The following is a 14,448-nucleotide window of genomic DNA, read 5'->3' as shown; positions in this document are numbered from 1 at the left end:
ATAAACAGTAATGAAAGACAGATATGGAGTATTCTTAATTTTTTAAAATAGAAAATTGGCAAAGTAAAGAAAATATAAAGAAGAAACTAACAATCACATACATTAGCACTATTGAGAATTAACCATTTTGATACATTTGCTTCCATGGGCTAATACTAGAATGTGTGTTTTTTTTTTTTTTCTTTTTTTACTAGAATGTTTTCTAATGGGATAGGAATGAAAAAATAAAACAATTACAGCAAAACCCCCCAAATTTTCTACCTTTGATAGATAGGTATGATTTTATCTATTTATCTTATTAAAATCCTCCAATATATATACATAAATATGTGTATAGGTGTGTGTCTTGAAAGGTGTAACCTGTTATCTTGGGGGATGAGGAGTAAAGGGGCTTTTACTTTTTGTTCTGTATTGATATAAACTTTTTCTTTTTAAAAGATTTTATTTATGTATTTGACAGAGAGAGACACAGCGAGAGAGGGAGCACAAGCAGGGGGAGTGGGAGAGGGAGAAGCAGGCTTTCCGCGGAGCAGGGATCCCGACGCAGGGCTCGATCCCAGGACCCCGGGACCACGACCTGAGTGGAAGGCAGACACCCAAAGACTGAGCCACCCAGGTGCCCCTGATATAAACTTTTTCGAAGAGAGATTGTGAATAATCATAAGTAACCTAATTAAAAAATGCTTACTACTATTAGAATCTTTAGAATTTTTAATATTTTAAAATTTAAAAGCAGGTCTCATTCTCAATTTTCTTTGTTATATAAGCAGTTTATAGTGACTGATGGTTAAAGGGAACACCCAGGAAGAGGAAACACAATTAATTACAGTTCTTAACAGGAAGTCTATCCCTTCCTGTTATTCCAAGGGATTCTCAGTAGATGCTTAATACGGAAAAGAATAGTTATTAGTCTGGGCACTTAATGCATATGCTTATCTAATACAGTCTGGGTTATAAATGTGAAGAAATTTTTTTTTTTGATTAAGGATTTTTTTTTATTAAGAATTGATTAAGGATGACCCAGAGTTGATAAATTTATGTTTTTCCATGAGTCTTGTTACAATATTGAGCAGAGCTGCTTGAGAATTTGTTTCTCAAACAAGAGGTAATTTGCTTTCATTAATTAGTGGATAGTAAATATGGAACTTGATAATAGGTCCCTAAGCCTGAAGAATTTGGCCATATAAAACAGTAGTTAAGATTATCGGATTTGAAGTCCAACTGCTTAGTTAACAAAAAATTCAGCTTTTTTTAGTATCTAGCTAAATGATTTCAGACAAGTTACTTAACCACCGACCTTTGGTTTTAGCTATTTTTATTGAGGTCTTACTATGATTAGGCTTTGTGTTAAAGGCCCTATTTCTATCCAGCATGCAATGTAAAGATGAGGAAACCAAGGCACATGAAGTTACATAACTTGCCTAAAGTCTCAGGGCAGAACTGGGATTTAAAACAAAGCAATCAGGGGCACCCGGGGGCCTCAGTCAGTTAAGCATCTGTCTTCCACTGGGGTCATGATCACGGGGTCCTGGGATAGAGCCCACATCAAGCTCCGCATCCAGCCCCTCATGGAGCCCTGCATCGAGTCCCTCATGAGCCCCTCACCAAGCCCCTCACCTATCCCTGTATTGGGCTCCCTGCTTGGTGGGGGATCTGCTTCTCCCTCTCCCTCTGCCCCTCTCCACCTCTCCTGTTCTCTTGTGCATGTGCTCTCTCTCTCAAATAAATAAATAAAAATCTAAAAATAAATAAATAAATAAAATGAAGCAATCAGATTGCTGAGCCACAGAACCACTGTTGTCTCCCGCTGCTGTCATTGGAATTACAATTAACAAAGACAAGTCTTGATGATTCATGATAACAAGGATTAGAGGGCTGAGTGAAAGCAAATCAAATCAAAATGCCTCTCAAGCCTCATGTTAGTTTGGGAGAAGTTTCTCTTTTCCCAAAGTCTCTAGCCACACTGTTAATTGGTAACAAAATTAACAGGTTTGAATTCTGTCCTTTTTTAAAAATTGTGAAATTCTTTTTTTTTTTTTGAAATTCTTAAAGAAAAAAGAGGGGGCAAAGGCAGAAAGAGGGAACTTTATAATGGATAATTTATAAACTAGACACTCATCCTTGAATAATGAATGATGGCTAAGCATCTTTTAAAGAACTTAGATGATGAAAAAAATGAACTCAGATGAGTGAACACATCTAAATTTATGTATTCTTAGGATAAACCTATCTGACTATTTTTGACATTTAAATATATATTAGGCTCACAGGTGTGTTGGGCCATCATCTAAATGCAGTTCAGTTGTCATCACAGACTACTATTTGGATAGAAGTTTTTATTGGATGCTTTCTGAGTTTTATTATAGAGGAAATTCTTTCTTTCTTTTCTTTCTTTCTTTCTTCTTTTTCTTTCTTTCTTTCTTTCTTTCTTTCTTTCTTTCTTTCTTTCTTTCTTTCTTTCTTTCTTTCTTTCTTTCTTTCTCTTTCTTTCTTTTCCTTCTTTCAAGATTTTATTTATTCATTTGAGACAGAGAGATACAGAGAGAGAGAGCATGAGCAGGGGGAGAGGCAGAAGCAAGCTCCCCGCTGAGCAGGGAGTCCGTTGCAGGGCTAGATCCCAGGACCCCAGGATCATGACCTGAGCTGAAGGCAGACGCCCAACCATCTGAGCCACTCAGGCGTCCCTAGAGGAAATTATTTCTTAGAGTAAAAAGTCAAGGGGCACCTGGGTGGCTCAGTCGTTAGTTAAGCATCTGCCTTCGGCTCAGGTCATGATCCCAGGGTCCTGGGATCGAGCCCTGTGTCGGGCTCCCTGCTCCTTGGGAAGCCTGCTTCTCCCTCTCCCACTCCCCCTGCTTGTGTTCCCTCTTTTGCTATGTCTCTGTCAAATAAATAAAATCTTTAAAAAAAAAAAAGTCAAAATACAAATATAAGGATCAAAAGAAAAAGTTGGGTTGAATACGGCTGTTTTGAGAAGGAATGATGCCCAGCTTCTTCCTTTATGCCATTTAAGTTGGATTCCTTATTTTAAACATTGATTTTTATTTTAGGTTGAACAAATCATGGCAGAATTTAAAGTCAGAGCCTTGGAATGTCACCCTGACAAGCATCCTGAGAACTCCAAAGCTGGTAAGTATTTAATAATGCCTGTTTCCCACGAAAATGAATAGCATCTAGAACTAAAAAGCTATTGAATAATAACTAAATTTCCTTTTGTATGTTATGCTCACACTTACTCTTTCATTCAATGCCCAAGAATGTTTTTGCACCATTGGATGGCAGAAGGGGAGGAAGGAACTGTGTAGGGTCTTTTCTCCAATAGTATTGAACTTCCATTTTTCTTTAGCTGTAATGTGCTGCTTCCTGGTTTAAAATTTGTCCATTTTAGGGGCGCCTGGGTGGCTCATATGGTTAAGCGCCTGCCTTCGGCTCAGGTCATGATCCCAGGGTCCTGGGATCGAGCCCCGCATCAGGCTCCCTGCTCGGCGGGAAGCCTGCTTCTCCCTCTTTCACTCCCCCTGCTTGTGTTCCCTCTCTCGCTGTGTCTCTCTCTGTCAAATAAATAAATAAAATCTTAAAAAAAAAAAGCATTAAAAAAAAATTTGTCCATTTTATGCTTTATTTCACTAGCTCTTGAGTGTTAACAGGTCTTAAGTATGTTTGTAACAGGTGATTGCCTTGATGAGAACCTTGCTGTATTTTCTTCATTCTGGGGAACTGAATATGTCTCTGTTGAACATATGATAATATATTCATACTTTTGCTTTTCTTTATCATAATTTAAATTCCATTATCATAAATTTTGACATAAATGCTTATGTGTATTTCAGTTTGAAAAAATATAAACCAGTTATCCTTCCTTGACCCGTCTCCCTCCTGCTCCTCTTCTTTCTTTCCTTTTAGAGCCAAACTTCCTGAAAAAGAAGTTCACAGTTGCTATCTCTACTTTTCTTCACCAATTTTCAGTTTATCCCAGTCTGACTTCCTCCTCACCTTTCTTGAAATGACTCTTGGAATAGCCACCAAGGACTTCCTGGCTGCCAAATCCAAGGGTTACTCTTTAGTTCTTATCTTCCCTGTGTTTGCATCAGAAATTGACACTGTTGACCATGCGTCCTTGAAACACTCTTTTCTCTTAGATACCAAGATAAACACTCATACTTTTCCTCCAACCTCGTGGGCTGATCTTTCTGTCTCTGTTGTGACTCCTTCTCTTCTGCCCTAAGGTTCCTTTTTTTTTTTTTTTTAAAGATTTTATTTGACAGAGAGAGATAGTGAGAGCAGGAACACAAGCAGGGGGAGTGGGAGAGGGAGAAGCAGGCTTCCCGCTGAGCAGGGAGCCCAATACGGGACTCGATCCCAGGACCCTGGGACCATGACCTGAGCCGAAGGCAGACACTTAACGACTGAGCCACCCAGGCGCCCCTGCCCTAAGGTTCCTAAGATCTCTATTATCACTAATTAGTTTTGTGTGGCTTTGAATTTCACATAAATGGAATCATACAGTCCTCCTTTGTCTGTGGCTTCTTTTGCTTTACCTTGTCTGTGATATTTGCCCATTTTGTACATGTAGCGACAGTTCATTCTTTGTCATTGCTGGGCCTTTAGGTACAAGCACCTTCATGTGCTCCCTGCCCCTCCCCATCTCTCCATTTTCATCTTCTCTCCACCACCATGCCCACTACTCCATGTTTCTGCCTCACAGAACTACCTTTGTTCCTTAATATACCGTTTTCTACTCTTCAGAGCTCGGACCTTTTTTTTTTTTTTTTAGAGAGAGAGAGAGTGGGGGAGGGGGGTGGGGGTGGGGGGAGGCAGAGGGAGAGAAAGAATCTTAAGCAGGCTCCATGCCCAGTGCAGAGCCTGGTGCAGGGCTTGATCCCACGACCCTGAGATCATGACCTGAGCTGAAATCAAGAGTTGGATGCTTAACCAACCGACTGAACCACTCAGGTGCCCCTATACTTCAAACCTTTATGCCTGCTGCCTCTCTGTCTGGCTCCCTCTGAGGCCTACACACATCTCTGCTTTGCTTTGATTGGTTAGGTCACTCCTGTGTCAGGTTTCAGCTTAGCCATCGCTTCCTCTGGGAAGTCACCTGTGCCCCACCTACTCAGAGCACCCTATACATCGGTCAGAAAACTGTGTATCACACCATCTCCTTGTTGCCTGTTTGCTTGTCAGTCATACTGAAAGCTGAGTGAGGCAGGCTTCCTGCTATCTTGTTCACAGTAATATGCCCCACACCTCACATAGCACCTACCATGGAGGACACTTAACTTTGTGCAAATCATTTATTGAATGACTGAATGAATAAATTCATGAACATTTCTTTAGGAGACATATTAATTACCTCTTTGAACTGGAGTTACTATTAAGATAGATGTCCTGGGGCACCTGGGTGGCTCAGTTGGTTGAGCGGCCAACTCTTGATTTCGACTCAGGTCATGATCTCGGAGTCCTGGGATTGAGTCCACATGGGGCTCTGAGCTCAGGTGGGGAGTTTGCTTGAGGATTCTCTCTCTCTTTCAGTCCCCCTATCCCCCCAGCTCGCACTCTCTCCCTCTCAGATAAATAAATAAATCTTAAAAAAAAGATAGATGTCCTAACATAAAAGTATAAAAATTTAATAAACACTTAAAAACAACCACCACCCCAGGTTATTCTTTAACTGGGTTCTTTTCCAATAAAGCATGGCTTTGAGTTGTTTCTCTGTCCCTGGCAAACAATTTCTATTTGGGATACACGATGAATCACTGTGCAATCATTGCCATTTCTGGTTGCCATAGTGATGGGAGTTTTCACATATGGGCTACTTCGAGGCTTCTTGTTCAGAGAAACATTTAAATGTAAGTATTGTTTAAAATGAAAGGTACACAGACATCAATATCGTCCCCTGTCAGGCTTGCAGTTATAGATGAGTCAACCTGTGGGTAGAAATTGTTTTCAAATCTGTTCAAGCATCCATTTACTCAATCTGGATTGATACGATTTTCTGAAAATGTAAGTGGTTCTTTATACACTTGGAGAAGGATTAAGGGTACTGATAAAAATATTTTAAAATATTAAACAGAGCGCCTGGGTGGCTCAGTCAGTTAAGCATCCAACTCTTGGATTCAGCTCAGGTCATGATCACAGGGTTAAGAGATTAAGCCCCACACTGGGCTCTGCGCACAGCAGGGAGTCCGCTTGAGATTCTCTCCCTCTCCCTTTCTCTCTGCCCCTACCCCTGCTCCCACGCGTGCGTGCACTCTCTCTCTAATAAATAAATAAATCTTAAAAAAATATTAAACAAAATTTCACCCAGATGCTGAATTTAGTTTGGCAGAAATCCAGACTACATTAGGCAGATTTTGAAACATATTTCATCAAGGTGAAAGCTTATAGAGCAACTGCCTGTAGGAGAAATTAAACTTGTATATATACCTTTTTGGTTCATTAAGTGTAGTCTCAACCATTTCCACTGAAATTACTAATTTGCTAGCATGATGGAGTAGTAGATATGGAGCACAGTCTTGTCTGTCTGGATTGCTCCTTGATCCCACTGATGAGCTAGTTGACCTTGGGCAATCTCTTGAGCCTCAGCATTCTCATAGGAAAAATGGGTAGACCAGTAGTATATTGCTTCATGCATCTAATGTGAAGGACAAATGAGGTAGCTTGCATGCAGGAATAGCTCAATGAATGTTGGCAATTATGATTCAGTGGACTTTCTTTTCTTGTTTTTATACAGCATTCCAAGATAAAAAAAAATTTTTTTTTTTTAATTTTAGAAAGAGAGTGCACGTGCATTTGTGCACGAGAGTGGGTTGGGGGTGAGGCAGAGAGAGAATCTTTAGCAGGTTCCACACCCGGTGTGCTGTAGAAATTGTGTCACTGAGCACAAAATTCCTGGCTGGTGCTCATGCCAATCCTGTGTATGTGCATGACAGTAACTGTTTCAGGCCAATGCTTTATTAACTTCTCCCTGACCCTGAAGAAAGGGATTCCAGACTAAATTAAAGATCTGTGAAAGGTATTTTTTTTATTGATTTGTAGGCTGCAAAGACATTTGGATATTTGAAGGAGAGCTCCTTGTCCTTGCTAACTGATATCTTTCCATGTCTCCATGCTTTCTCACTTTAAAAACTCTTTATTGCTTTTTCCCCTTTGAATAAAAATAACATACAGTAATAAATAATGTTGAAAGTGAAAGTCTGCTCTTATCTCTCCCTGCCAGGGAACCACTATTAACAGTGGTATATTTTCTTCCATATTTTTTTCAAAGTACAGTCTGACATCATGTTTTTATTATTATTTTTCAAGTAATTGTAAGTGGTCTACATTTGAAAGATGACTATAATAATACAAATTCAATTGTGAAATATGAATTTAAAAGAACCTCTGTATTTTCAGAGTAGATCCAGGAGTTAAAACAGAATGTCTCTCAAAGGTCCCGGCATCATTTGCTCATATAAGCTTGTAAAATGAGATCTCTCTTCCCAGAACTGGTAAATGTTTATCTTGTGTGACTCATTTGATTAGCTGACATATTAAAGGACAAGTATAAACCCAAACTCATTTTTAATGTGGTAGAGAGGTTGGAAGAAGGAAAGGCCAGCTATTAGGCAAGATAAAGTATCTTTAGCTTTCTGCTTATCAATTGTTGTCGAGGGACTGACATCAGAATAATCCCAGGCACGCTTCTTCCATTCTGCAGACTCTGAAACCAGGCTAACAGTAATGTGCAAAGAGAAGGTGACTCATAGATAAATATGTAAATCTTTATAAACACTGCTGTAGTAGTAACTGGCATGTGCATCCGTGGCAATAATTTAAAGAGCTTTTTATTCGCCTTGGAAAAAGTGACATCTTATTTGTACAGTGGGATATTTAAATTGTCATCAGTGGTAGAAGGATTACTCTGGAGCGAGCTGCTATGGCAAGATGCTTTTTATTAGTTTGTTTATTTTCCTGTAGTTTTCAATAGCCTCATCTTTAGGGTCTTCCCTTTAACTCACTAATGGCTACCTCCAGCGGTGATATTAAGTAGTTAATGGCCTGTTAGGTACTGTGCTATCCAGCTTTGGGGCAGGGTCTTGGAGGGACCCTGCTGTGGCAGGGAGTATCTTGTTGTTGGGGGAACACTTAAAAGTGGTGGTGTTTGGAGGACGGGGGCTCAGGAATAGCGATTCTTTACCACCTGGGGTACAGAAGTATTTCAGTATTTTTAATACTGTCAGTATTGGCTGTACATTTGCCTCAACACCTGTTTGAGAGACTCTGGATTACTTCCCATGGGTTTTTTAAAAAAAGATTTTATTTATTTATTTATTTATTTTTAGAAAGAGAGAGAGAGTCCATGTGAGTGGGGGGAGGGGCAAAGGGAGAGGGAGAGAGAGAATCTCAAAGAAACTTGTGCTGAGTGTGGAGCCTGGCACAGGGCTAGACCTCACGACCCCGTGATCATGACCTGCGTAGAACTCAAGAGTCAGGAGTTTAACGGACTGAGCCACCCAGGCACCTACCATGAGGTATTGTTAAACACTATCTGGGCAATTTAAATTAGTTTTCCCACTGATGGTATTAAAATATTCCTAATTCACAAAATGTTTTAATGATACGTGTCATTTCTTTGGTGGTTGGAGCTCAGGGAATAGCTCTATATATTATCTTTCTCACACTCAAAATAGGAAGCATTCACTTATTGGTTCATTGAACAAATACCTTTTGAGCATGGGCTATGCTGTTTCAGTGCAAAGGATACGGCAGAGAACGAAACAGATAAAGTTTCCGTTTCCACAGAGTTTGTATTGTGGTAGAGGAGACAGATCATAAAAAACTACGTAATGGCTGGGGGCAAGTACTATGATGAAAAGTAATGTAGGGCAAGGGAGATAAAGGCGTGGGGCTGGTGGGCAGTCATTTTATATAGCATAGTCAGGGAAGACCCCCTCTACAAGACAGGATCTGAGATGACATCTGGAGGAAGTAAGCCATATGAATGCCTGGTCATACACTCAACTGACTGAACCACGCAGGTGCCCCCAAAAGATGATTTTTTCCCCAGTCGAATGGTCTTGGTACTTTTGTAGAAAACCAATTGACTTTGGGCGCCTGGCTGGCTCAGTCAGTGGAGCATGCAACTCTTACTGCCAGGGTTGTGAGTTTGAGCCCCACATTGGGTGTAGAGATTACTTAAAAATAAAATCTTGGGCACCTGGGTGGCTCAGTTGGTTGGGCGACTGCCTTCGGCTCAGGGTGGCTCAGTTGGTTGGGCGACTGCCTTCGGCTCAGGTCATGATCCTCGAGTCCTGGGATCGAATCCCGCATCAGGCTCCCTGCTCAGCAGGGAGTCTGCTTCTCCCTCTGACCCTCCCCCCTCTTGTGCTCTCTCTCAAATAAATAAATAAAATCTTAAAAAAAAAATCTTAAAAAAAACAGAAAGAAAACCAATTGACTGTAAGTTTGAGGGTTTATTTTGGACTCATACTATCCCATTTATGTATGTTTACTCTAATGCTAGTACCACACTGTTTTCATTACTGTAGCCTTGTAGAAAGTTTTAAGTTGGGAAGTGTGAGTTCTTCCAACTTTGTTTTTGTTTTTCAAGATTGTTTTGACTATTCTGAGACCCTTGCCTGTACATATGGATTTTTAGGATCAACTTGTCACAAAAAAAGGCATCTGGGATTTTGACAGAGATTACATTAAATCTATAGAGCAGTTTGGAGAATTACCATCTTAGAAATGCTAGGTCTTCTGATCCTTGAACATGGATATCTATTCATTTAGATATTTAATTTCTTTCAACAGTGTTTTATAGTTTTCAATATATAAGTCTTGCACTTCTTTTGTTAACATTTTTTTCTAAGTATTTTATTCTTTTGATGCTGTTGTAAATGGAATTTCTTCCCTGATTTCATTTTCAGATTGCTCATTGATACTGTTTAGAAACACAATTGATTTTTGTGTATTGTTCTATAGAAAGTTTGAGCTTCATTGAAGAGCAGAAGAGACATTGGAAGTGTTTACAAAAGGGACATGGATGGTTTCTATTGTATGCCATCTGGTCAAATAGATCAGTGACAAAGCTACCATTTATCAACCACCTACCATGTTACTTCCTGTGCTTAAACCCTCCCAATAACTTCTTACTGTTCTTACAACAAAAGCAGACCAGAATCCTTAGGCCTCTAAGGTCCTGGATGACTGGGTCCTTGTCTACTCTACAGCCCCATTGCTCATTTCCTCATTGTTCTTTCCCAGCCCTGTGTCACATGGGCATTTTCTACTTTCTCTAAATAACTATGCTCCTTCCTGCCTTAGAGTCTTCATTTACACTGTTCCTCTCGCCTGATCACTACCCTTCCTCACAACTACCACTAGAAAAGGTAGTTTTCTTCCTAGTAGACAAAACTAATTTTTTTGATGTTTGTAAATGTCAATCCCACTAAATAGTTCATGTCTCCTGTTCACAGCTGTGTCATCAGCATCTGGATTAGCACTTGGCACATCACTGGAGCTCAGTGAAGAGAGTGGATAAACTGTGAGCCAGGCCCTTTACATCCATGATCTCACTTGTCCTTGCGATTCGCACTACACATGAGGAAATGAAAGCTTGAAGGTCACATAGCCAGTAAATAACAGACCTATTCCAGTGAGATCGCTTTGCTTGGGAGTTTAAAATAACTCCTTCAAGAGAGGAGTGCTCATCTTTGGATTTGTTTTCCAGTGGAGACGTTCCAGAAGCTGCAGAAGGCAAAGGAGATTCTGACTAATACAGAGAGTCGTGCTCGCTATGACCACTGGCGCAGGAGCCAGATGTCGATGACATTCCAGCAGTGGGAAGCTTTGAGTGACTCGGTGAAAACGGTAGGTTCCGCTCTGGGATGTAGTGAATTCATGAAGCTCAGGCTGCCCATGGATGAGACTCATGTAGCAGCTTAAAAAGTCAATAGGCAGGGGCGCCTGGGTGGCTCAGTCGTTAAGCGTCTGCCTTCGGCTCAAGTCATGATCCCAGGGTCCTGGGATCGAGCCCCGCATCGGGCTCCCTGCTCAGCGGGGAGTCTGCTCCTCCCTCTGCCCCTCCCCCTGCTTGTGCTCTCTCTCTCTTTCTCTGTCAAAATAAATAAATAAATCTTAAAAAAAAAAGTCAATAGGCAATAGGACGGGGAAGACCAAGAAGCTGGTAGAATCTAGATATAACTCAGCGTCCACAAATCCTGTGAAGGGGAATTCAGTGGGTCAGCGCCAGAAGAGCTGATGACTACAATTGTCAGTCTCTCCTTGGCTGTTTGAGTCAATGTATACACTCCTCATTAGCATTTATGTTTTATACATTCTGACAACTGTGCTTCTGAAGTTGCTCATATAATACTGCTGAATTTTGAACCAATGCAAATTCATCTCCTCCATCTTTTTAGTTCATATCAGCCTATTCTCTACTCAAGGCTTATAAATTCCATAAAAAAGAGCCTGATTAATTAAAGAAAGCTGTAAATTATTTTAAATTTATTCTTGTTACAAATTCTGGTGAAAGAGTCATTGGATTGATGCAGAGAGACTTTTTAAACCATTGTGTTCTCTTTCTTCATGCTATTAAAAAACTAAATATAAAAATAATCACTATAGGGGCGCCTGGGTGGCTCAGTCGTTAAGCGTCTGCCTTCGGCTCAGGTCATGATCCCAGAGTTCTGGGATCGAGCCCCGCATCGGGCTCCCTGTTCCACGGGAAGCCTGCTTCTCACTCTCCCACTCCCCCTGCTTGTGTTCCCTCTCTCACTGTGTCTCTCTCTGTCAAATAAATAAATAAAATCTTAAAAAAAAATCACTATAATTACTGTGTTATACACTTACTTTGTTCTTACATTGACCTTTATATATATATATTTCAGTATATAAAAATTATATATATTTATATATATTATTAAACATGTTATATATAAATATGCATATTTATATATATTTAGGAGGGGAGGGGTAGAGGGAGAGAGAGAATCTATTTTTTTTTTAAGTTTTTATTTATTTATTTGTCAGAGAGAAAGACAGAGGCAGGCAGAGGGAGAAGCAGGCTCCCCGCTGAGCAAGGAGCCTGACGTGGGGCTCGATCCCAGGACCCTGGGATCATGACCTGAGCCGAAGGCAGATGCTTAACCAACTGATACACCCAGGCGTCCTGGGAGAGAGAGAATCTTAAGCAGGCTATATGCCCAGCATGGAGCCCAAAGTGGGGTTTGATCTCACAATCCTGAGATCATGACCTGAGCTGAAATCAAGTCAGACACTTAACTGACTGAGCCACCCAGGCACCCCAACCTTTATACTGATTGTTTCTGGGTTCCTGGGCTCAGTAAGGTGTCCTTGGGGTGAGTCCAGTTGGCTACAAACAACCAGGGAAGCTTCCTACTATGCCCGTTTGGTTACACTTTCCCCAATCAGGTGGGAAACAGTGTGTAATTTAACACCTTCTGGGCCTGTTGAGAAGGCAGTCTGTCCTAATTGAATGTTATCCAAAACCATGTCAAAGATCACCCAGACAAGTAAAAAATTCACTCATGTTGATCCAGAATAAAAACAACTAGTCAATTTTGAATAGTTATTCAGCTGATCCATGGCTCACATGAGTCAATTGATTTTTTTCTATTTATTTTTCTATTGTCTATTTAATGTTTACTGGCATGTAGGCACAATTTTTTATTATTAAACAAGGTCCAGAATTAAATTAAATTACCTACTTTATTTATTTTAAAGATTTTATCTATTTGAGAGAGAGAGAGAGAGCGCACAAGCCAGGGGGAGCAGCAGAGAGAGAAGGAGAAGGAGGCTTCCCGCGGAGCAGGGAGCCCGACGTGGGACTCGATCCCAGGACCCTGGGATCATGACCTGAGCTGAAGGCAGACGCTTAACAGACTGAGCCACCCAGGCGCCCCAACATCCAGAATTTTAAAAAATGACTTCCTAGGGGGAAAAAACACCTTAAAGAAAGCTGGTAAACAAGTCAATGGAGAAGGTAGAATAAGCAACATACCAATTTCAGGGACTGTAGGACAGTGGCCTTTGCACCCAGGCTTGGTGTCTGTTTAGCATTAGTTCACCCCCTGCACACACTGATTGTTTTGGTCTGGTGCAATTCATTATTTTGCTGTACATACTGTCCTTTTCCTAATCTCCCTCTTAGTCTCTATCAACTGCTATCATTTGATATTTTTACTGATGATCATTTGAACTGAGTCATTCCACACTAGTTTGCTTGATATTAAATGTTGTTCTGTCCAGTTCATATTTAGGGGAACTGAGAAATACACTCTGTGAGCACAGACATGAGACCTAATTGTGTCCCAGCAAACCAGGCTGCTTAGCATCACTCTTACATTAGTCCTTTGATTGAAGTACAAAGCATGAGAGCCGCCTGAATATGAGGTTAGATACAGTTGGGATTTTTTCCCTGTGTATTTCTTTAATTGGGATCAGCAGATACAAGGGTCTGATGATAAAATATTTTATTCTTATAAAGTAGATGGATGAGTAAAACTATTATCTCAGAATATCTTTGCTGGCTATCAAAGCATTTACTGTAGTTAAGTCATTAATCCTCAACACCATCTAAGGAAATAATAGGCACTTTTATTCCAAGAAGTACTGAGACACGGAGTAGATACACTGTACAGGACACTTAGCTGACTTGTGATGTTGAAGGACCACATTTTCAGCTCTCTGGGCCCTGAATTCTCAAATTTCTTATTTTCTATTTTTCACTGACCTTTCCAATATCCTTTCCCTCCACAGAGGAAGCCACTGGCTAGCCTTTTCTACTCTGCACATGCAGAAAAAGGAAGAAACAAACTAAACAACAACAGACCCCAACCAACCAAACCAAAAGCAGATTTTTTTGCCCCCGCTAAGGCCACTGCCCTTTTTTAAAATTAACATTTTTAAAAAATGATTTTATTTATTTATTTGAGAGAAAGTGCACGAGCTGGGGGCAGGGACAGAAGGAGTGGGAGAAGCAGGCTTCCCGCGGAGCAGGGAGCCCGATGTGGGCCTCGATCCCAGGATCCTGGGATCATGATCTGAGCTGAAGGCAGACACTTAACTGACTGAGCCACCCAGGTGCCCCTAAAATTAACATTTAAAAAAAAGATTTCATTTTTATTTTTAAAAAAGATTTATTTATTTATTTTAGAGAGGTGGGGGTAGGGACAGAGGGAGAGAATTTCCCTGAGCACGGAGCCCTACGCAGGGCTTGATCTCATGACCCTGACATCATGACTCGAGCTGAAACCTACTGAGCCACCGAGGTGCCCCTTAAAGATTTTATTTTTAGGTAATATCTTCACCCAGTGTGGGGCTCAAACTTACAACCCTGAGATCAAGAGTTGCATGCTCTACTGTCTGAGCCAGTCAAGTGCTCCATCTTTTTTTTTCTTTCTTTCTTTCTTTCTTTCTTTCTTTCTTTCTTTCTTTCTT

The 14,448-nt window shown here is 40.6% G+C and overlaps 1 protein-coding gene across 1 annotated transcript in view; it reads left to right on the top strand.

The window, feature by feature from the left end:
* The window catches only part of DNAJC12 (DnaJ heat shock protein family (Hsp40) member C12), a 31,828-nt gene that overhangs the window by 9,534 nt on the left and 7,846 nt on the right, over positions 1-14,448 (top strand). The window contains exons 2-3 of the mRNA XM_021700081.1: positions 3,051-3,129; positions 10,715-10,854. Of these exons, the coding sequence (XP_021555756.1) occupies positions 3,051-3,129; positions 10,715-10,854 (219 nt within the window). The remainder of the gene's footprint in view (positions 1-3,050; positions 3,130-10,714; positions 10,855-14,448) is intronic.

This window comes from Neomonachus schauinslandi, chromosome 6 (assembly GCF_002201575.2).
Source record: "Neomonachus schauinslandi chromosome 6, ASM220157v2, whole genome shotgun sequence".
Taxonomy (NCBI): Eukaryota; Metazoa; Chordata; class Mammalia; order Carnivora; family Phocidae; genus Neomonachus; species Neomonachus schauinslandi.
Note: the sequence above shows the minus strand (reverse complement) of the source record. Positions and strands in the feature narration are given on the sequence as shown.